Source organism: Xenopus tropicalis, chromosome 10 (genome assembly GCF_000004195.4).
Source record: "Xenopus tropicalis strain Nigerian chromosome 10, UCB_Xtro_10.0, whole genome shotgun sequence".
Lineage (NCBI taxonomy): Eukaryota > Metazoa > Chordata > Amphibia > Anura > Pipidae > Xenopus > Xenopus tropicalis.
In genome coordinates, this window is record NC_030686.2 from 11,387,004 (window position 1) to 11,408,540 (window position 21,537).

A 21,537-nucleotide genomic window follows, 5' to 3' on the forward strand; every position below is an offset into this window, starting at 1 on the left:
ATCAAGGAAAAAAAAACCTTGCTAATGCACAGACTGGCTCCTGCTGCCTCCAGGCATGTGCAGAAGGCTCTCCACTTCAGCTACAGGTAGTCAAGGTAATGAGAGAACTGAACAGGAAGTGGGGGCGGAGCTTCACTCTGAACAAGGAAGGAGAGGAATCGAGCATCTTGTAACTGAGGAACCAGGTCAGAAAAGGCAATTCTGGGAGGCTGTTTAGAGTAATTTTATTAATAGAAAAAAAAGTTTTACTTATTCTTTAACTCGGCAAGTTTAACCTGGCGAATTGTCGGATTCGGATTGTCAGAGGTTTAGTAAATCTCGAAAAAAGTTGCATCGTTTTTTCCCTGTGACTTTAAGAGCTAAAAATCAGAATCAAGTAAAAAAAAAAAAATCCAGTGGTTGGTAAATGGTAAATGGGCCCCTTAGTGTAGATTTCATTTCAGCCACTGGGTCCCTTGGGGCAAATCGGGGAGCAGTCATAAAGGACCTGACACCCTGAAATCGGGGCAAATTCCATCCAGTGACAATGAAACTGAATATTGCCCCAAATATACTCCAGCAAAACTAACATGGCTGACAGCGCCCCCCCACCACATTTTATAATTAATTATGGGCAAGGGGAACATTGGCCTCATTCCTCACACCATTTAAATACATTACTTTGCTGCTCTGTATTGATAAATGCCTCTAGCTCAGGGGTGGGCAAACTTTTTGGCTCACGGGCCACATTTACTTACCCCCGGGGCAGGGCCAGGCCAGCGTTACGCCCCCTTAGTCTGTTTAATTCCGGCCCGCCAATGACACCAAGTCTCGCGTGATGAGACTTGGCGTCGGCGGCGGGCCGGATTAAAAAGGCCAAGGGGCAGGATGTGGCCCGCGGGCCGTACTTTGCCCACCCCTGCTCTAGCTGACCAATAGGGATTGTCCGACTGATCCAGGCGCTTCCGCACACCTGTGTGCTCACATCCGATCCTCTAAACGCCAGCTTTTTGTATGGTTCAGCCAATGAACGGCTTTATTTTATATCCGGAACTTACTGTACTAACATGGAGGTTCAGCAGCCCCACAGTGACCCAGGCCTTCAGATTTGTCCCCAGAAGCTCTCCATCTTGGATCATGTGCCAGTGGCACTGCACATGCTCAGTGTGTTCTAGTCTGCTGCTGTGACGCTAAGGGCTCATTAGATATATACAGTATATTGTGAGTGGGTCCCTAAGCTCAGGTAAGTGCCAGCAGCACAGAGTATGTGCAGGGAATCAGCAGAAAAGAAGATGGGGGGGCTACTGGGGCATCTTTGGGGGCACAGATCTTTCCTGCTAAAGGGCTGTGGGTTGGTACAGTATGGGAAGGAGGGGAACCTGGGAAAAGGTTGAGCAAAGATATACCAAGGCCCTAATATGTGTGTTTAAAGTTAAAGGGGCAGTGCACCATCAGGTTAACTTTTAGTATGTTATACAAGGCCCTGTTCTCTCAGTTGGTCTTTATTTTTTTTTATAGTTTTTGAAATATTTGCATCTATCTTCCGACTCTTTGCAGCTTTCAAATGGGGGGTCACTGACCCCAGCAGCCAAAAACTATTGCTCTGTGAGGCTACATTTATATTGTTGTTACTTTTTATAACTTTTTCTATTGATGCCCTCTTTTATTCCTATTCCCACGTCTCTTTCAAACCACTGTTTGGTTACTAGGTTATATTGGACCCTAGCAACCAGACAGCTGCTGAAATCCCAAACTGGAGCGCTGCTGAACAAAAAGCTAAATAATTCAAAAACCGCAAATAATAAAAAATGAAGACCAATTGCAAGTTTTCTCAGAATAGCACGCTCTACATTCTCTTTGGGGAATGTGGCAAATTCTCTGATGTGTAGGGGCCCCGGGACCTGCCATTTTGTTTTAATTAAGGTGACAGAATTCCCACTACTTTCTCAGTGTTTTTAACCACTTACTCTCCTGTTCCAATCATGCCCCACACCATATTAAAGGCATATGTTTAGGCTCTCTTCTCTTTTGGGGTTTTGTTTTATTTTTTACTATTCCAGCTAATTTATGTGAAATCCTTTTACTGTATGATAAATACATGTAGCAAACATGGAAGCAAAATCAGGTTTTACATTTCTCTTTAGAGCGAGACTTCTGTATGTTCTTAGGTATTTGCTTCTCTCTGCGCCCCGCGCTCCCTACGTGCCCCCTACGTGCCCATCCTTGTTCCTGTCAATCAATAGAGGCTGTATGTGACCGGATAGTTTTTTTTTTTTTTTTCTATTTTCATGTTTGTTTTAAATAAACTGTCCAGTTTTGTTGAAGATTGCCTCATTGCTTGGTGTTTTTATTTCAGATTTTTGGGCCGAGAAGAGAAGGAAATAAGAATGTAGAGAAGTGGGGCTCATTTCTCATGGGTAGGTGCAAGTTCTAGGTGTGTTGGAGGCAGAGGGATGGGGATTGTGCACAGGACTAAAGGTAGCCATACAAGCTAAGATCCACTCCCTCGGTAAGGTCGCCAAGCGAGCAGATCTTCTCCCGCTATCCTCACCTACAGGTGGGTGATATCGGGGTAATTCAGGCTAATTTGGTCGTTTGGCCCTGGGGCCAAGCAATCGAATTAGAACGACAGGTATAGGTGCAGTCAGTTCAGGGGCCGCATCAACGAGTCGATGCGGTCCACGATCCGACAAAATTTTTAAACCTGCCTGATTGATATCTGGCCAATTTCAGGGCAGCTGTCGGTCAGGCAGGCCCGTCGGTAGTGCCCATACATGGGCCGATTTACTGCCGAGCCGGTCTAAGGGGCCGAAATTGGCAGCTAGGATCAGCCTGTGTATGGGCACCTTAAGGGTAGATAGAAAGAGGTACAGGACTAGCTACCCCACCCCCACTGGTGTGACTGGTATGTGCCTTTTCTGCCTACCCCTAGTTAGGGGTTCCCCTGGCTAAATGGGCAGCTGCAGTAGAAATGAACTCCATACCCCCATGTTAGTTGCACCCTTGTTAGAGCAGATGGCAGCACTGTGGGGGCGCAAGGGAACCCCGTACTTAACCCCTGCTTTGGGCAGGCAGTATGTATTTGCGCTAACCCATAGGTGCTACTACCATTGGCCTGTGGGGTGACATCCCAGCCTGTGTGCATGGTGCCTCCTTATGGTGGCCGTAAATGGGAAGATCTGCTCCTTTTGTGAGGTTTCCAAACAAGTGAATCTTTCACTGATTGGTGGGTGATACTGGACAACATTAACAAGATGCAGGCCATAGGGGACGAGGACCACACTGATGCACTTCTTGCTCCTGCCTGATCTACATCTGCCTGAGTTAGGCCAGATATCAGTTGGACAGGCTCATCCAAGGGCCCCATACACAAGCCAATAAGCTGCCAGCTCATCAGCCACCTTTATACTTGAATGGGGCCAACAAATTTGCATCTGACAGAAGTGGGAATGGGCAAAAAACATGGTGTTTTGCAACATTTGTTGCTAGCCTGATTTTGAAATAAGCCCTTATCTGTCCACGTGGAACCAACTAGTAATACAGGTATAGGACCCCATATCCGGAAACCCATTATCCAGAAGGTTCCGAATTACAGAAAGGCCATCTCCCATAGACTAAATTTTAATCAAATAATTCACATTTTTAAAAATTATTCCCTTTTTCTCTGTAATAATAAAACAGTACCTGTACTTGATCCCAACTAAGATATAATTACCCCTTATTGGGGGCAGAACAGCCCTATTGGGTTTATTTCATGGTTAAATGATTCCCTTTTCTCTGTAATAATAAAACAGTACCTGTAATTGATCCCAACTAAGATATAATTACCCCTTATTGGGGGCAGAACAGCCCTATTGGGTTTATTTCATGGTTAAATGATTCCCTTTTCTCTGTAATAATAAAACAGTACCTGCACTTGATCCCAACTAAGATATAATTACCCCTTATTGGGGGCAGAACAGCCCTATTGGGTTTATTTAATGGTTAAATGATTCCCTTTTCTCTGTAATAATAAAACAGTACCTGTACTTGATCCCAACTAAGATATAATTACCCCTTATTAGAGGCAAAACAATCCTATTGGATTTAATTACTGTTTAAATAATGTTATTAGACTTTAGGTTGGAGATCTGAATTACGGAAAGACTCCTTATCTGAAAAACCCTATTCTGGATAATGGGTCCCATACATGTACTGGGAATGATCATAACGTGCCTGCCAAAAAGCACTTCTATTCACATTCAGTGGGGACAGAACCTATGTGGGCAAGAATATTAGCCTGGGGTATTGAGGAAAGTTACATTAATGGAAAACCAAACGTTATATATACACATTTACCCCCATTATAGTAAAACCAAGGTCCTAATCTTTCCTGTCTTCCCTGCTACAACATCATGTGATGTGATTGGCTTGCATGTGTTAGCACTCATACCTTATTATGGCAGCCTGTAATAGAATCACTTTCCTCCCTGCGTAACTCAGAACTTGGCCCTGCCCTACAGGAACAAGATGAACATATAAAATAAACCCTGTGTATACATTCTGGAGGGTGCACTTCCCCTTTAATCATCACAGCTGGAACACAACAATTCCTATAGCAAGATAAAAGGAAAAACACTTTGTATCTCTTTATTTGGATACACAGGAAGACACCCCAAAAATCCCACCCACATCAGGGGAACAAACTATTAGAGAGGGCGAAGGTTAGTATGTAGAAGGGAATACTGCCGTGGCACTTACTTGCCCTGCAAATTCCACCCATCCGTTAACCTTCCCAAGGAGGAGGGGGTCATGTGACCACTGTGCTGTGCCATGTGTCCAAGCTTTCCAAGCCTCCATCTGAAGAGGAGACTGACAAGCAGGAAGGGGGATTGCCTCCACACCCCCTTTTATTTATAAATTATGAAACAAACAAAAAAAAAAAAGAATTCTGTAATGGCCAGGATTAAATTACTCTTGTTTTGTCCATAGAAAATAACCAAGTCCTTCTGTCTATGTACATATGTATAAAAACCCGCAGAGGAGCTACAAGGCTTTCAGGTGAGGGGAGGCCCGGGAACACCGTTGAGGGCAACCTTGCGGCCTCGGCTGGCAGAATGGCCGTTCTGAAGGACAGAGGATGGGGGGAGCTCAGTGTTGGGGTTAGGGGAGCCCTGGCACGGGGTTGCTGGGCTGGGCAGAGAGGATGATGTAGAAGGAACAGGAGCGGGGCTGCTAGCCTTGTCGCTGGTGGATTCCCCCTCGGAGGTTGTTCCGCGATTAAAATCCAGGAGGCTTCGTGGACGACTGAACCTCAACCTCTTGCACGTGGGCTGGACCCGATACTTCAGCGGGAGAGGACCTGTCTGTTAGTGAGAAAAGGCTGGTCAGCAAATAGGCACGTTGCAATGAAGTCTGAGTGCACCCCAGGGGGAGGTAATACAATGAAACCTCAATTCTTCATACCCTGATTTTACGTTTTCCCTCATTTTTTGTTGTCCCAAAAGACTCCCCCCACCCCCCCCATTCTTCAGACACACAAGTTAGGGGGCACAGGCTACAAAGATGCCCTGTACTTCCTGCCAGCTCTATTGCATAGAAGGCCATACAAGCGGATCTGGGCCTGACTTGACAACCCATGTATTGGCCCAAATCGGGCTGATGCATTCATTGGTCCTAGGGCCAAGGATCGAATCATCCATGGGGCATACAGAGACCAGTCAGACAAGGACAGGATGAACGACTGATGCAAGACTTATTTGAAGGGCTATCCCACTGACATCTGCCCAATTTTTGTCCATATATCAGGCTGACGGGCCCCATACACTGGCCAATAGGTCTCCAGACTCAGTCTGGAAGGACCAGTTCAGAATCCAGAAGAAGCATTAGGCTCACGTGTCAGCAGGTTGACTTGACCAGGGTAATGCCATGTTGCTACACAGCCCCTATAAGGGCCAAAACGTGGCATTTTTTTATATGACTGTATTGTTGTATCGCTCAATGGTATAAAGAGGGTAAGGGTTATTAGTAGTAATCGTTACATGGTTACATTAATAACATGCAAAATGGGCAAAATAAAGACCCATGTGACTTCCAGCTACTTACCCGTCCCCAAGGGTAAATATATGCAATGTCCATAAGTGTGTAATAGTCCTTTAGCGGCTCCTCCTCGTACAGAATTTCAACCTGAAATGAGCAATGCCATAACTTAGAAGAGTGCAGTCACTTGGGACAGAGATAGCTAACCTTGTCAGTCCCGCTATTACTGAACTACAGCTCTCAGCGCCACTGCCTTGGAGCACAACTAGTACTTCAGACCCTCAGTATAGTTAACCCTAAGTGGGAAAGAGTATATATATATAGTGCTGCTGTATCCCACAGCCAAGCATAATCTCTGCTCCTACCTTGTATTTGCTGGGAACATCCATCTTGTTCCGTAAAAATTTGGCAAGATGTGTAATGGTCATGGCAGCTGGGCAGCGCAGGAATCGCAGACTGTTCCTCTGATTGAGAAAGAGCGTTGGTAACAGTGTTATGTACTGGCTGGGGTCTAACCCACAACTATGTCCCCTCAGACCCCAGAACATTGGGCCATAGCCATCTCAAGGGCAAGGCAACTGAAGCAGTGTCATTGGGCCATAAGTTTTAGAGGGCCCAAACCTGCCATGTTTGTGCAAGTCTGGGGTAATTGCAATGTTCTGAAATCCATTTTCTGCAGTGATCTTAATGGCATTCCTGGGCCAGTCTGGCTAATGAGAGTGACAAAGGAAGGAGAGAAGAGAGGTGCATAATAAAGTTGTACAACCTAATACATTTCCAGCATTAGGCCAAACTCGTCATATTTTTTTTGGAGAAAATGGGTAAATATATACTTATATTTTTCACCCCTTGCATTAAATTCTGCCTTTCTTACCTTTTCTAAGTCTTCACTGTCCACAAGATCTTGTATCTCATCCCTGACAAAGGAAACAAAACACGAAATACATGAGCTCTTCCACTATGATCTCTTCATCTTAACATCTATACAGTAAGGGTGAAGACACACAGAGCTACTAGTAGCGGCTACAGAAATAGACAATGCTGATCATTTACTGATAATTGTCTCTACGAGTGTTTTAGCAGAGGCAATTCTCTGTATTGTCTATGGACAATACTGAGAATTGCCTCTGCTAAAACACACGTAGAGACAATTATCAGTAAATGATCAGCATTGTCTGTTTTAGTAGCCGTGCCAAGTAGCTGCTACTAGTAGCTCTGTGTGTCTTCACCCTAAGGGCACTTGCTTAGCCAATTTGACATCTCCCCCACCCCCAGCTAACAACAACAAGGACAGAGATATACGACAGCCATTTCCAGTCTCACCCCAAACAACATCCAGGCTGGTATTTAAGGAGTATGTAGGAGGGTAGAGACATTTTGTCAAATTTCTCCAGAACTGGCTCTCACTGCCCTACCTGCCTGTTACCCACTGCCCAGATCTGACAAATTTAAACCCTGCAAAGTTGCTCAGGTCATCCAATAGAAACCCTTCTATTATCTGAATTCAATTTTATTTGTAGGTTGTAAGCTCTTTTGGGCAGGGCTCTGTTCCCCTCTTGTATCGGTTATTGATTGCTTTATATGTTACTCTGTATGTCCAATGTATGTAACCCACTTATTGTACAGCGCTGTGGGATATGTTGGCGCTTTATAAATAAATGTTAATAATAATAATTTAATACACCACAGCACCATTGTATGGTACCCAGGCTACTCAAAGGCTCCACAGCATACCTAGCTGTATAATCCGGCTTAGCAGCATATGGTATGGCAGGTAATCTTCCCACTAACTAAATACAGTTGGACGCACTGCTTATTGCTAGCTATAAATGTAAATATCTGCTCATTTGGGAAAGTGTCCAAGGTCTCAGGTGGAAGCCCAAATTGGATCAATATGTTCTGCTCCACAGGCCAATGACTGGATCACAGTAGACACCGATGCAGAACCATCTGTAACGCATACCCGTGACCCAATGTGGTCCTCTCCCAACAGAATTTTTAAAACCACATATATGTTTGGCCGATATTGATCAGCTGTCGATATGATCTGGCCAATGATATCGGCTTGTGTATAGCTATGCACTGGCACTTATCTTGCTTAAATGCATCTTAGGGAGATAATAAAATCAGCTTGTTTCTCTTAAATCAAAGTTATCCCATGGAGTTTGCTTGGAGACACTAAAAATCAAACCATTTTGCTGAACTTTTATGGAGAAAGTTTTGGTCTCCAAACAAAGGCTATAGGAACACTGGCACCTACCACCTGTAACATGCCTTGATTCAGATATTATTCCCATAACACCAGAGTGCAGTCATTATATCATTTAATTAATAAGGGAGCTTATGGTTTGGTCTATGGCCCCATCGCCCCTCCTTACCGGGCATCCTCAGAAAACTGGATGGACAGGCTGATGTTTTCCTCTTCCTGCACTGGGGCCTCTCCGGCCTCTGATACCTTCTGCCCTTGCTCTGCGCTTGAACTGTCTGTGGATCAATTGGGTTTGGTGGATCAGTAGGTTTAGCATTCTGAGAATTTGTATTCATTTTTAGTGAATGACCAGCTGCAAAGCCGCTTAGTTTCTTAATTTAATTTCTTAAATTACTCTGTACAGCCATGAGAATAACATACCTTTCTCCCTGCATCCAGATTTATTTTGTTTCTCTATTACAGCCAGTTCAACTGCAGCTCTTTTACTGATTTCCTTGTCTAGTGTGAAGCTCCGCCCCCTTTTGCTTTTTGAGCCCTCCTTCTCTCTGACTATGATGACTGCAAAGAGGTGCCTACTGGACATGCTCACTGGCTCTGCTCCAATTCAAATCAATCAGGCATGCACAGTAGGCACCTCTTTGAGGTCATCATAGTCGGAGAGAGAAGAAGGTCTCAGAAAGCAAAATGGGGCGGAGCTTCACACTAGACAAGGAAGGCAGTAAAAGAGCTGCAGTTGAACTGGCTGTAATAGAGAAACTAAATAAAGCTGCATGCAGGGAGAAAGGTATGTTATTCTGGAGGCTGTGCAGAGGAATTTTAAGAGATTTAAAAAATAAAAAAAAAAGGTTTACTTATTCTTTAAGTAGGGATGCACTAAATCCACTATTTTCAGATTTGGCGAACCCCTAATCCTTTAAAAAAGATTCAGCCGAATACCGAACTGAATCCAAATTGTAATGTGTAAATTAGTATATGGAAGGGATAAAGAGCGCAGTGAAAAATTTTCAACTTCCGTGTTTATGTAACAAAAAGTCACATGATTTTAAGGATTCATTTCAGCCAGGAGCGTGGATTTGGCCGAATCCTGCTAAAAATGGCTGAATCTTGGCCAAACTGAATCCTGGATCAGGTGCATCCCTATCTTTAAGCATATTAGAAGATCCAGGGTCAGACCGGGGGGTGCAAGGCCCACTGGGGCTGCCGCCCCAGGGGCCACGCACCCCCCCAAGGTGCCCTGTCGATCGCACCCCCCCCCAACCCCATGCAGGGGCACCCGCCCCACATCCCCTGAACGCATGTAATAAGACGCGTCAGGGGAGGACACCAGTGGCCAGGGAAGCGGTAACAGGGATCGGGTCTGGGCCACCGGGGCCCACTTGGTTTTTTCCCGGTATCCCGGCGGCCCAGTCCAACCCTGGCAAGAACAATTATCACTAGCTTGTAAGGAGAGTAGCGGAGAGACCCCCAGGGTCTGTAACATAACTTACCCTTTGAACGTGAGTAGGAAGCGTAAAAATCCCGCCGCCTCTTCATCTCGTCTGCATAAGAGAGAAATCAGGGAAGGAACAATGAAGCAAATATGGCTCCCAGGCTAATAAGGTAACAGAGCGCTCTGGCACTTTTTCTATCACAATTCCCATTTAGGCTCAGTGGGCGGGGCAGTGGGAATACTGAGATATATTCTGTAACAACTGTATAGTACTGCGTACATAGGTAGCGCTTTATAAATAAAAATATACATACAGAAAGAGTCCCACCGCGGGGTAAACCCATGATAAAGAACACATCTCAGTACTTTATAAGCCAGGTAGAAAAAGTTAAAAAGACAATTTCCCATTAAAACACCCAAAATAGAGGTAACAGGACAATAATATATATAGGACAAGCATATAATAATAAATCAATTAAATGGAGGGAGGTAGCAGACAAAGCAGATGAAGTAATACAGCGTTTTTGTTGAAATGATCAAAAAGAGAGAAAACAGGTAGTAAAGATAAATAAATAGCAATATACTTGCTTCTCATTAGATGCCTTTTTAAGGTTAACACCAGCCCTGTTACCCGAAGGCCAGGACTATGTTCCTGGATGGATGATACCCCCACGAGTAGTTTTGTACAGAATTTAGTTTCCCTACAGCACTGGGTTACCTTTTTGGCTCCTCCTACTACTATTCTTGCCACCAGTGGTGTAACTACCATACAGCAGACCCTGCAGCCATAGGGGGGGGGTCCTGCTGTTTGCTGTTTGCCTACGGCAAATGAACAATAATGGGCTGCTGAACTGAATTCTGCCAGCTGGGCCCCGCCATTGCTAGTTACACCACTTGTTCCACAACTCTTGAACTTGAATTTCAGCTGCTATCTGGTTGCTAGGGCTGTATTACCCTGTTAACCAGGCAGCCAGAATAGATAATCAGTCCTGTGAGACATCTGCTTTACTGTGCATCAGTTTGACACTAAGCATAGCCCTCTATACTGTAAATAATTACCTTTATACATATACAGCACACATTTACCTCTCACTACTCACCTCTAAAGAGTCCGGGGACAAGCTTATACACAATGTCCTGCAATGTTTTGTCTGACCTGAAGGAATAAATAGAAAATTGCACATATCTATAATACAAAAGTGTAACCAAAAATATATTCTTATAACGGTGTCATTTGTGTCACATGACTCACGGAATGTGGCAAATCATAAAAAAAGATGAGTAGTAAGATAAAAGTTAACAAAAAGGCATTTAAGAGTTCCATGACCTATATTAAAGGAAAACTATACCCCCAGAATGAATACGTAACCAACAGATAGTTTATATTATGTTAAGTGACCTATTAAAGAATCTCGCCAATCTGGAATATATATATCAGTAAATATTGCCCTTTTACATCCTTTCCCTTGAGCCGCCATTTAGTGCTGGTCTGAGTGCTCCCTGAGAGATCAGCTGACAGGAAGTGATGCAGCTCTAACTGTAACAGGAAGTAGTGTGGGAGCAAAAGACAGAACTCTGCCCCTTAATTGGCTGACGGGGCCTAACATGTATGTGTGCCTTGGTTTGTTTGTATGCACTGTGAATCCTATGATCCCTGGAGGCGGCCCTTAGTACTTAAAATGGCAGTTTTCTATTTAGGATTACCCAATGGCACATACTACTAAAAAAGTATGTTTTTATGAAAATGGTTTATTTAGAAGAGCTTATTCATGCAATATATTTTGTTGGGGGTATAGTTTTCCCTTTAACATGCTAGGCCTGTGGCTTTGTATCTTTATACGGTCATGGATTTCCTCCTTGACTTCTATAACCTTTACATTACAATACAGGAATATTATTCTCTATATAAGCCTCTCATCTTGTTCAGATTGCGCTAGCTGCTCTGCCACTCATTAGATATTGCTCACCTAATACTGAGAAGGGGTCGTCCTTTATGGACCTGCGAGTCACACATCGGGCAGAACTTGTGCGCTTCCAGGTATCGCAGGATACAGGTCTTGCAGACTGCAGGGGAAGAGAGTATAATGATGCACTTAGTGGAAAAAGCCCACAGATCCTTAATGGCAATGGGGTGGTTCTAAGCTTTCTAGCTCAGTGATGGGCAACAATACACTTGGAAACGCTAGAATGGCCCATTTGCCATTACTGTTAGAACATAACAAAAATAGCAGTAGATGAGGGGCTTCCTTAGCAGGGGCAGGAGATGGGTAGGGTGCTACTTGGACAACCCAAGGAAGGAGGGGCAGAGACATGGAGTTGCCGTGGGACCAGTATAGCATCAAGAGACAAGAGCAAGAGAACTATGGAAGATCAGACTTACAGGAATGCAGACATTCTACGATCGTTGCCGCATCAATGAAGTAGCCTCCGCAGAGAGCGCACATCAAGTGCGGATTCAGCTCTGTCATCTTGATCCGCATCGTACGATGCATCTTGCTGGGGGGAGATGGTGCAGGGAAGACCCTGGATTTTACAAACAGGAGGATTTAGGATTTAGTAAGACCACTAGAACAAAGCCATGGAGGAGAAATGCAGTTGGGAATGTGTGCCACGATCTACTGTCATGCTAACATATTTACTGTATGTATGTACTGTGCTCCATGTTTCCTGACTGGGATACAATGCCCCCTATATCTCTCTTATATAACAAATACACTGGGAGCAAAGCCTACAGCTGCCCTACGCCTACAGATATCCATAGTTTTATAAAGTCAACCTCTCTTTCAATAGGACAAATACCTAAATAAATCCTCTACTTTGAGAGAATTTGACAGAACTAGAGATACTGAATATATCTAATGTGGCCATAACATTGTCAGTGATCTTCCTGTAGCTACTGAGTAGATCCCAACATTACAGCCACACACAGATCCACTGGCTCACCCTTCTAGGTGCCTGCACAATTAGTAAAACCCCAAACCATGTCTGGGTACCTTGGGCAGATTCAGAAGATTCCTTTCCTGGTTCCTTATCACTGCTTTTGGGTGGTTGGTGAAGTTAAGGGGAAATCCAACCTAATTATAAGTAGGGTGTGCATTCCCTTACAACCAATAATCACTAAGAATGATATAACCATATGAACACAAGTTATTCCCCATAGGCAGAGTGCTCTCAAGTATATATCAATGATCCCTGTTGGATCAGACAATCCGTATTTCCCCAAGAGAAACTCACTGTGGTTCCGACTGCCCCTTGTGCCACCGGCCTTTCATTTTGAACAATACGCTATTCAAATACAAAAAAGAAGCCTGTACTCTGGGAATTGCCCTCTTTCTGTCCCCAACAACTAGCCCAGTCGTACGAGAGATAATTCGTTTCAATTACTGGAAGGGTTCCATTCCCCGCGCAGCCCTGCCAGAAACTGAAAAGAATTCTTCCAGGAAGCAGTTCTTGTATAGAGATTAAAAAACTTGGCTCAGCCAAAATAAAAACATTATTAGTGATATATGATAGCATGTCTGGACTTAGATTCAGAACAGGCCCTGGCAATTCCCATACACAAAGGACCAAAGACTACCAAGAACGGCCCAATATAAAGCCAGCGTTTTATGTAGCATTGCCATCTGTGTTTGCCACCCACTGACCAACTAACCTTCTTCCCTGGACCTGTTGGCCTCTCCTATTAGAAGATACACGTGGCTGGGAAGCACCACACCGCCATCTTTATTCATCTTCCAGGTAGTCCCTATGCATGGGTTGGAGCCATGCCCAGTAGCAAGTCCTACCATAATGTATGTGCCAACCACAAGCCAGAGCAATGACTGTGTCACCACTGGGCACCCCCCTGTGATTTCACCTTGCACCTACTGGCAAATGTTATAGCTAGTCTTCAGTTACCCTTTAAAGAAGTCGATTTCCAAATCTGTTTTAGAGCAGTTTATTTCCCCCTATTGATTTTATTTTGTTTACCATTCTTACTGCTTCCTCTCTATTAAATTACCCAGCTGAATGCCTTATCTAACAGCACTAATAAAGGCAAGTGAAAATCTTCCCTACGGAGATCCATTAGCTGCACCGCAAGGACTCAAGTCTCTGTAGGGGAAACTGGTGGCATAAACAAGCCAGATGCTATTGTTCTTGGGGAAGCGGCTACACATTACGTGACTAAGCAAGGGCCAAGCCCCCTATAATAGAATAGGCTTCGACTAGTGTTTTTATACACATCATTAACTATATATTTATTCTGAATTCGGCGTTATCTTCAATGGTTATCTTCTTCTTCTTACCCCATAGGAGCAGTAAAGTATTGGAGCCTCGAGCTGACTGTGTACAGTACCTATGAGACAAGCCACAAAAACTACGAAAAGTAACAGTCTTTGCCTCCCCATAGGAAAAAGCTAAGGTCATTTGAGGATTTGATAATAAATGGCAACACTGGCCTCTGTTTGTAGCCACAAGAGGTTCTAATAGTATTGATGTCTATGGAGAGGAAACATCTGGCCAAGGTCGTAGAGGAGATGATCTGGAAATGCTCATGGACAGCTTTGCAACTGTGGCAAAAAGTACCAGATGTCTATGGATAGGAAAGGCAATATGTCATCCTGTTGTTAGTGGAGTCCAGGTAAAGAAACACCTGAGCCGAGTGGATCTAGTTCTGGCCAAACAGAAGTAGATCCACTTTATTGGTGGGCTGACAAACAAATAGATCTTTGCCATGTTTGGCCTCAATGGAATTATCCAACCTTCCAATCTGATACCTGTAAGAGTTATAATTATATATTGATTGGGGTGACCCTGCTCCTGGCTCCATACATGGGCCAATAAGCTGCACACCCTTAGCCTGTGGCCAATAGCAGCCAATCAATAGCCAGCTTGAGGCCTAAATCACACTTAAGATCTATATTAGGGATTCACCAAATCCACAATTAGCAAAGGTTACGGGCAAAAACCTTTTGGGCAAATTAGTATAAGGTTGGGGTGCATGTTGCATGCAAACATTTTCTATGTTTATTTGACACAAAGTCACATGATTTAAGGATTTCAGTTTGGTCAGAGGCATGGATTTGGTGCATCCCTAATCTTTATGGAGCGCCATTAAAGGGACCACTGCTTGTGCAGCTCATCACCACCATATTCCTCCTTCTGCCAGGCATCCTCTCTGGTGATTCTGTACTGCCCATACGCCAGCCTGGACTAAGGAGAATGCATCACATTGCTCCTCAAACAGCAGAAAGTACCCTGGGCAGGCACATTTTTTGAAGAGGAGGAGCCCCAGTATAGGCATAACAGGTAAGCAAATGGAGTGGGTGCCTTATAGCTTGTCACCCCCCAGTTATTTTCCTTTCCTTGTGCTTTAATAGATTACACAGGTATAGGGCCCATTTTCCACAATGCTCGGGACCTGGTGCTTTCCATAATTTCAATCTCCATACCTTAAGTCTATTGAAAGATCATTAAAGCCTTATTGCCCCCAATAAGGGGTAATAATATTTTAGTTGGGATCAAGTACAGGTACTGTTTTATTATTACAGAGAAAAGGGAATCATTTAACCATTAAATAAACCCAATAGGGCTGTTCTGTCCCCAATAAGGGGTAATTATATCTTAGTTGGGATCAAGTACAGGTACTGTTTTATTATTACAGAGAAAAGGGAATCATTTAACCATGAAATAAACCCAATAGGGCTGTTCTGCCCCCAATAAGGGGTAATTATATCTTAGTTGGGATCAAGTACAGGTACTGTTTTATTATTACAGGGAAAAGGGAATCATTTAACCATGAAATAAACCCAATAGGGCTGTTCTGCCCCCAATAAGGGGTAATTATATCTTAGTTGGGATCAAGTACAGGTACTGTTTTATTATTACAGAGAAAAGGGAATCATTTAACCATTAAATAAACCCAATAGGGCTGTTCTGCCCCCAATAAGGGGTAATTATATCTTAGTTGGGATCAAGTACAGGTACTGTTTTATTATTACAGGGAAAAGGGAATCATTTAACCATGAAATAAACCCAATAGGGCTGTTCTGTCCCCAATAAGGGGTAATTATATCTTAGTTGGGATCAAGTACAGGTACTGTTTTATTATTACAGAGAAAAGGGAATCATTTAACCATGAAATAAACCCAATAGGGCTGTTCTGCCCCCAATAAGGGGTAATTATATCTTAGTTGGGATCAATTTGAATAAAATGAAGTCTATGGGAGATTGCCATCCAGTAATTCTGAACTTTCTGGGTAATGGAATTCAAGAAAATGGATCCCATACCTGTACAGCATACAGTATAATAAAGTACAGGTATGGGATCCGTTATGCAGAAAGCGCCGAATTACTGAAAGCCCATCTCCCATTTCAATAAAATAATTAAAATTTTTAAAACAGTATTTTGTACTTGATCCCAACTAAGGTATAATTAATCCTTATTGGAGAACCAATCCTACTGGGTTTAATTAATGTTTAATTGATATTTTAGTAGACAAGGTATGTAGATCTAAATTACAGCAAGACCCCTTATCTGCAATACCCTTGGTCCCAAGCATTCTGGATAATGGGGCTGTAATCTGTAATATAAAATATAGTACAGGTATGGGATCCCTTATCTGGAAACCCTTTATCCAAAAAGTTCCAAATTACGGAATGGCCATCTCCCATAGACTCCATTATAAGAAAATAATTCTAATTCTTAAAAATGATTTCCTTTTTCTGTGTAATAATAAAACAGTACCTGTACTTGATCCCAACTAAGATATAATTACCCCTTATTGGGGGCAGAACAGCCCTATTGGGTTTATTTCATGGTTAAATGATTCCCTTTTCTCTGTAATAATAAAACAGTACCTGTACTTGATCCCAACTAAGATATAATTACCCCTTATTGGGGGCAGAACAGCCCTATTGGGTTTATTTAATGGTTAAATGATTCCCTTTTCTCTGTAATAATAAAACAGTACCTGTACTTGATCCCAACTAAGATATAATTACCCCTTATTGGGGGCAGAACAGCCCTATTGGGTTTATTTCATGGTTAAATGATTCCCTTTTCTCTGTAATAATAAAACAGTACCTGTACTTGATCCCAACTAAGATATAATTACCCCTTATTGGGGGCAGAACAGCCCTATTGGGTTTATTTAATGGTTAAATGATTCCCTTTTCTCTGTAATAATAAAACAGTACCTGTACTTGATCCCAACTAAGATATAATTACACCTTATTGGGGCAGAACAGTCCTATTGGGTTTATTTAATGGTTAAATGATTCCCTTTTCTCTGTAATAATAAAACAGTACCTGTACTTGATCCCAACTAAGATATAATTACCCCTTATTGGGGGCAGAACAGCCCTATTGGGTTTATTTAATGGTTAAATGATTCCCTTTTCTCTGTAATAATAAAACAGTACCTGTACTTGATCCCAACTAAGATATAATTACCCCTTATTGGGGGCAGAACAGTCCTATTGGGTTTATTTAATGGTTAAATGATTCCCTTTTCTCTGTAATAATAAAACAGTACCTGTACTTGATCCCAACTAAGATATAATTACCCCTTATTGGGGGCAGAACAGCCCTATTGGGTTTATTTAATGGTTAAATGATTCCCTTTTCCCCTTGCTATCAGCACAAAGGCCAGAATACAAATGGGACTATATATAACAGACACTTCATATTAATCCTCTCCCAGACAGGTTTTTTTTTTTTTAAATCCTTTTAACCGTATCTGGGGGGGGGGCACTACCTGGTCAGGCCTACAGTAGCCACAGGCTAGTAAATCTAGAGCATAAATAAGTGCAAAAATAAAGATATTGTAATATGGATAGTGATAGTGAGCTGATAGTGAACCCCTAATGAAGTGATAGTGAACTGTTCCCTTGCACTGCTGGTGTACATGGAGGGAGCAGAGAATGTAAATAGAGGAGGCGGGGGATCCTCAGTGAATGGTTTTACTATCTGTTAGTAGCCTATAAAGCAGTTTCCATGAGAGGGCAGTTACTAATGTGACAGATGTCACCTCCTTGGAGTCATGCCCTCTGTCTGCACTGACTGGCACCCCCCCCCCCCAGAGAGTGGTACATGCCACCATTACCCCCACAACACAGGCCAGAGAGCAAACCACAGGAGACAAGAGGGGGTGTTGGGAACGTACAACATCCTCCTTATTGGTGCAAGTGTTTGCTATACAGACAGGCACAGGGGTTACTCACCCAAACACACTATCTTAAAGGTACAGGCATCCACACTCCATTACAAATATATACACATAAAAAGATTCCTTGTAGACAAATCCAAGCCCCCTCTCCTTCCCACACACATAGGAAACATCAATGCTGAGCCCTTACCTGCTGATGTAGGTTCCGCTGCTTCCTCTGTGTCTGTGATTATTTCTCCAAATGCTTCACTCACCCCTCTCTCCCCCCCTTTTTTTTTTTTGCTTCCTTTCCGTGCTCTCCTACCGCTGCCTCAGCCCCTTCTTCTTCTTCCCTTTGTTTTACACTGTCTCGCCTTCCTCCTTTCTCCCCATGTGTATATACATTTATATATATATAAATACGTTGCTTTTTTTCTCTCTCTCTCTCTCTCAAAATGGCTTTTTTTTTTTTTTTTTTGGCAGACAAGGGCGGTCCCCGCCCCCTAACACGTGACCTCCTCCCTGGGGGTAAGAATGGGAGGGGGGAGGAATGGAGAACTGGAGATGGGATAGAGGAGGACAAAGAGTGAGAGGCTGCCAGACAGTGTGTGTTTGTGTGTGGGGCAGGGACTGTACTACACAGGCTGTGTGTGGGGTATAGACTATACCACAGACAGACTGTGTTTGTGAGTGGGGGGGGAGGGACTGTACCTAAGCAGTGTGTTTGTGTGGGGTAGGGACTGTACCACAAGCCATTAGTGTGTTTGTGTGTGGCAGGGACTGTACCACACAGGCTGTGTGCTTGTGTGGAGTATAGACTATACCACAGACAGACTGTGTTTGTGAGTGGGGGGGGAGGGACTGGACCTAAGCAGTGTGTTTGTGTGGGGTAGGGACTGTACCACAAGCCATTTGTGTGTGTGTGTGTGTGTGTGTGTGTGTGTGGCAGGGACTGTACCACACAGGCTGTGTGCTTGTGTGGGGTATAGACTGTACCACAGACAGACTGTGTTTGTGAGTGGGGGGGAGGGACTGTACCTAAAGCAGTGTGTTTGTGTGGGGTAGGAACTGTATTGCAGACTGTGAGCTTATGTTGGGTTACAGATTATACTAATTTTTCCTGTTATAGTGACAGTACCACAGGCTATGGGTTTTGTGCAATATGGACAGTACCACAGGCTGCTTATTTAGTGGCATAGGCTCTGCACAGCAGGCTGTGTAATTATGTGTGATAGAATGACCACAGGCTGTGTGTTTGTGTGGGATAGTGACAGTACCACAGGCTGCGTGTTTGTGTGGGATAGTGACAGTACCACAGGCTGTGTGTTTGTGTGGGATAGTGACAGTAACACAGGCTGTGTGTTTGTGTGGGATAGTGACAGTACCACAGGCTGCGTGTTTGTGTGGGATAGTGACAGTACCACAGGCTGCGTGTTTGTGTGGGATAGTGACAGTACCACAGGCTGTGTGTTTGTGTGGGATAGTGACAGTAACACAGGCTGTGTGTTTGTGTGGGATAGTGACAGTACCACAGGCTGCGTGTTTGTGTGGGATAGTGACAGTGCCACGGGCTGCGTGTTTGTGTAGGATAGTGACAGTACCACAGGCTGCGTGTTTGTGTGGGATAGTGACAGTACCACAGGCTGTGTGTTTGTGTGGGATAGTGACAGTATCACAGGCTGTGTGTTTGTGTGGGATAGTGACAGTAACACAGGCTGTGTGTTTGTGTGGGATAGTGACAGTACCACAGGCTGCGTGTTTGTGTGGGATAGTGACAGTGCCACGGGCTGCGTGTTTGTGTAGGATAGTGACAGTACCACAGGCTGCGTGTTTGTGTGGGATAGTGACCGTACCACAGGCTGTGTGTTTGTGTGGGATAGTGACAGTATCACAGGCTGCGTGTTTGTGTGAGATAGTGACAGTACCACAGGCTGCGTGTTTGTGTGGGATAGTGACAGTAACACAGACTGCGTGTTTGTGTGGGATAGTGACAGTATCACAGGCTGCGTGTTTGTGTGGGATAGTGACAGTACCACAGGCTGTGTGTTTGTGTGGGATAGTGACAGTACCACTGTGAGGCTGGAAGTGTGTTTGTGTGGGATAGTGACAGTATCACAGGCTGCGTGTTTGTGTGGGATAGTGACAGTACCACTGTGAGGCTGGAAGTGTGTTAGTGTGGGATAGTGACAGTACCACTGTGAGGCTGGAAGTGTGTTAGTGTGGGATAGTGACAGTACCACTGTGAGGCTGGAAGTGTGTTAGTGTGGGATAGTTCAACAGACTGTGTTTATGTGGAATAGGGACAGTACCACAGGCTCTGTGTCTGTGGGATAGCGACAGTAAAATAAGGGTCCAAGGGTGGTGTTTGTGTGTGGGGTAGGGACTGTACCCTGTACCACACAGGTATTTGTGTGGTGTTCAGATTGTACCACGAGTTGCATTTTTGTGTGGCATAGGGACTGTACCACAGGCTGCATGTTTGTGTGGAAAATGTGGACTATACCACTGGCTGTGTGTGTGGGGTAGAGACTGCATTACAAGCTCCATTTTGGTGTGGCTGTCCAGGGTTTGAGTTATAAAAGATGGGGCCTCTGGCGATGTAGGAACGCTTGAGGCCCCATGTGATGGGGAGGTAATTACATAAATCTGGGATGTCCAAGCTGCAGATGTTGTTTACCTACAGCTCCCCCCCATCCCCCCAAGAGCTGAGGGTTGCCCTGAGCTGCAGTTCAAAAACAGCTGCAGGGCTGCAAGTTTCACATCACTGATGTACATATTGTATTTACTTTCCCCTATTGTGTAATATATGCCATTTGTATTTTCAGCTATGCTTTCCTCCAAGGTGTGTCTTGTGATACCTGGGACCCAGGGAAAATGCCCTCTCTGTTGTATCCTAAAGCTGGTGTGTCTTGTGATACAAAGCTGGTCCTATAGCTTTAAAACCTTTGATAAGGTGAGAAAGGGAACCTATCAGCGTAAATTTGCTTCTCCCACCAAAGGTGAGGGCTAATAGTGCCTGCAGTATGGTTGGGGGAAACAATAGGGTGCTGCTAGGCCACCCGCACCAGTAGGGAGCTCCCGGTGCAGGCAGCCATGTTATTTAGCACACATGTATAATGAGCGTGACTCCCGGCTCATGCAAATGCATGTGACCTTGGAACGGTGGATGTGACACAACCTTAACGTCACACATATGCGCCAAATGAGTTCTGTTACCTACTTTATTCGAATGTGAGTGCCACAACATGGCTGCCTGAACTAGGAGTTAAAAATGGTACTTGATACCAGTGTTAAAGGGGAACTCACCCAAACACAATTTAATCTTTTTGAAAAATAAACATAATTTCAAGGAACTTTGCAATATACATCAATGTAAAAAAATGCAGTCTTTGTATTATTTTTAATATAATAATATGGTTTGGAACAGTTCCCTAAGCCCCGCCCCCTGTTCCCCTGCTGATCTGGCTGACTACTTTGACTCTCAGATAAAATGTAACAGTAGTCACCTGTCCTCAGCCTGCCTTCAGCCTGCATCCTCCCAATCCCACACTTCCCTGCTGCACACGTGATTTCAATAAGGAAAGGAACATCCCAGTGCAATGCATTGTGGGTTATGTAGCTCCTGCATGCTGTCTGTAAATTGTGGAGAAGTTGTTACAATTTGTAACATCAAAGTTTTAGTCCCTCCTCCCCTTCCAGGATTTCAGATAATGCAGAAAGAGTAGAACTGTTTTGCTGCTGGATTGTATTTAGTCATACTTTTTGAAGCAGAT

The 21,537-nt window shown here is 43.9% G+C and overlaps 1 protein-coding gene across 1 annotated transcript; it reads right to left on the bottom strand.

Moving 5' to 3' along the window:
• Positions 1–4,584: 4,584 nt before the first annotated feature.
• On the bottom strand, positions 4,585–18,198 carry pcgf2 (polycomb group ring finger 2; the record flags this gene model as incomplete). The annotated part of the gene is given in 10 exon segments (NM_001030402.1): positions 4,585–5,324; positions 6,064–6,144; positions 6,363–6,461; positions 6,872–6,914; positions 8,376–8,481; positions 9,694–9,744; positions 10,736–10,791; positions 11,603–11,699; positions 12,016–12,158; positions 17,976–18,198. Coding segments are annotated over 9 exon segments (954 nt in total). The 5' UTR covers positions 12,128–12,158; positions 17,976–18,198.
• Between the last annotated feature and the right edge of the window lie 3,339 nt (positions 18,199–21,537).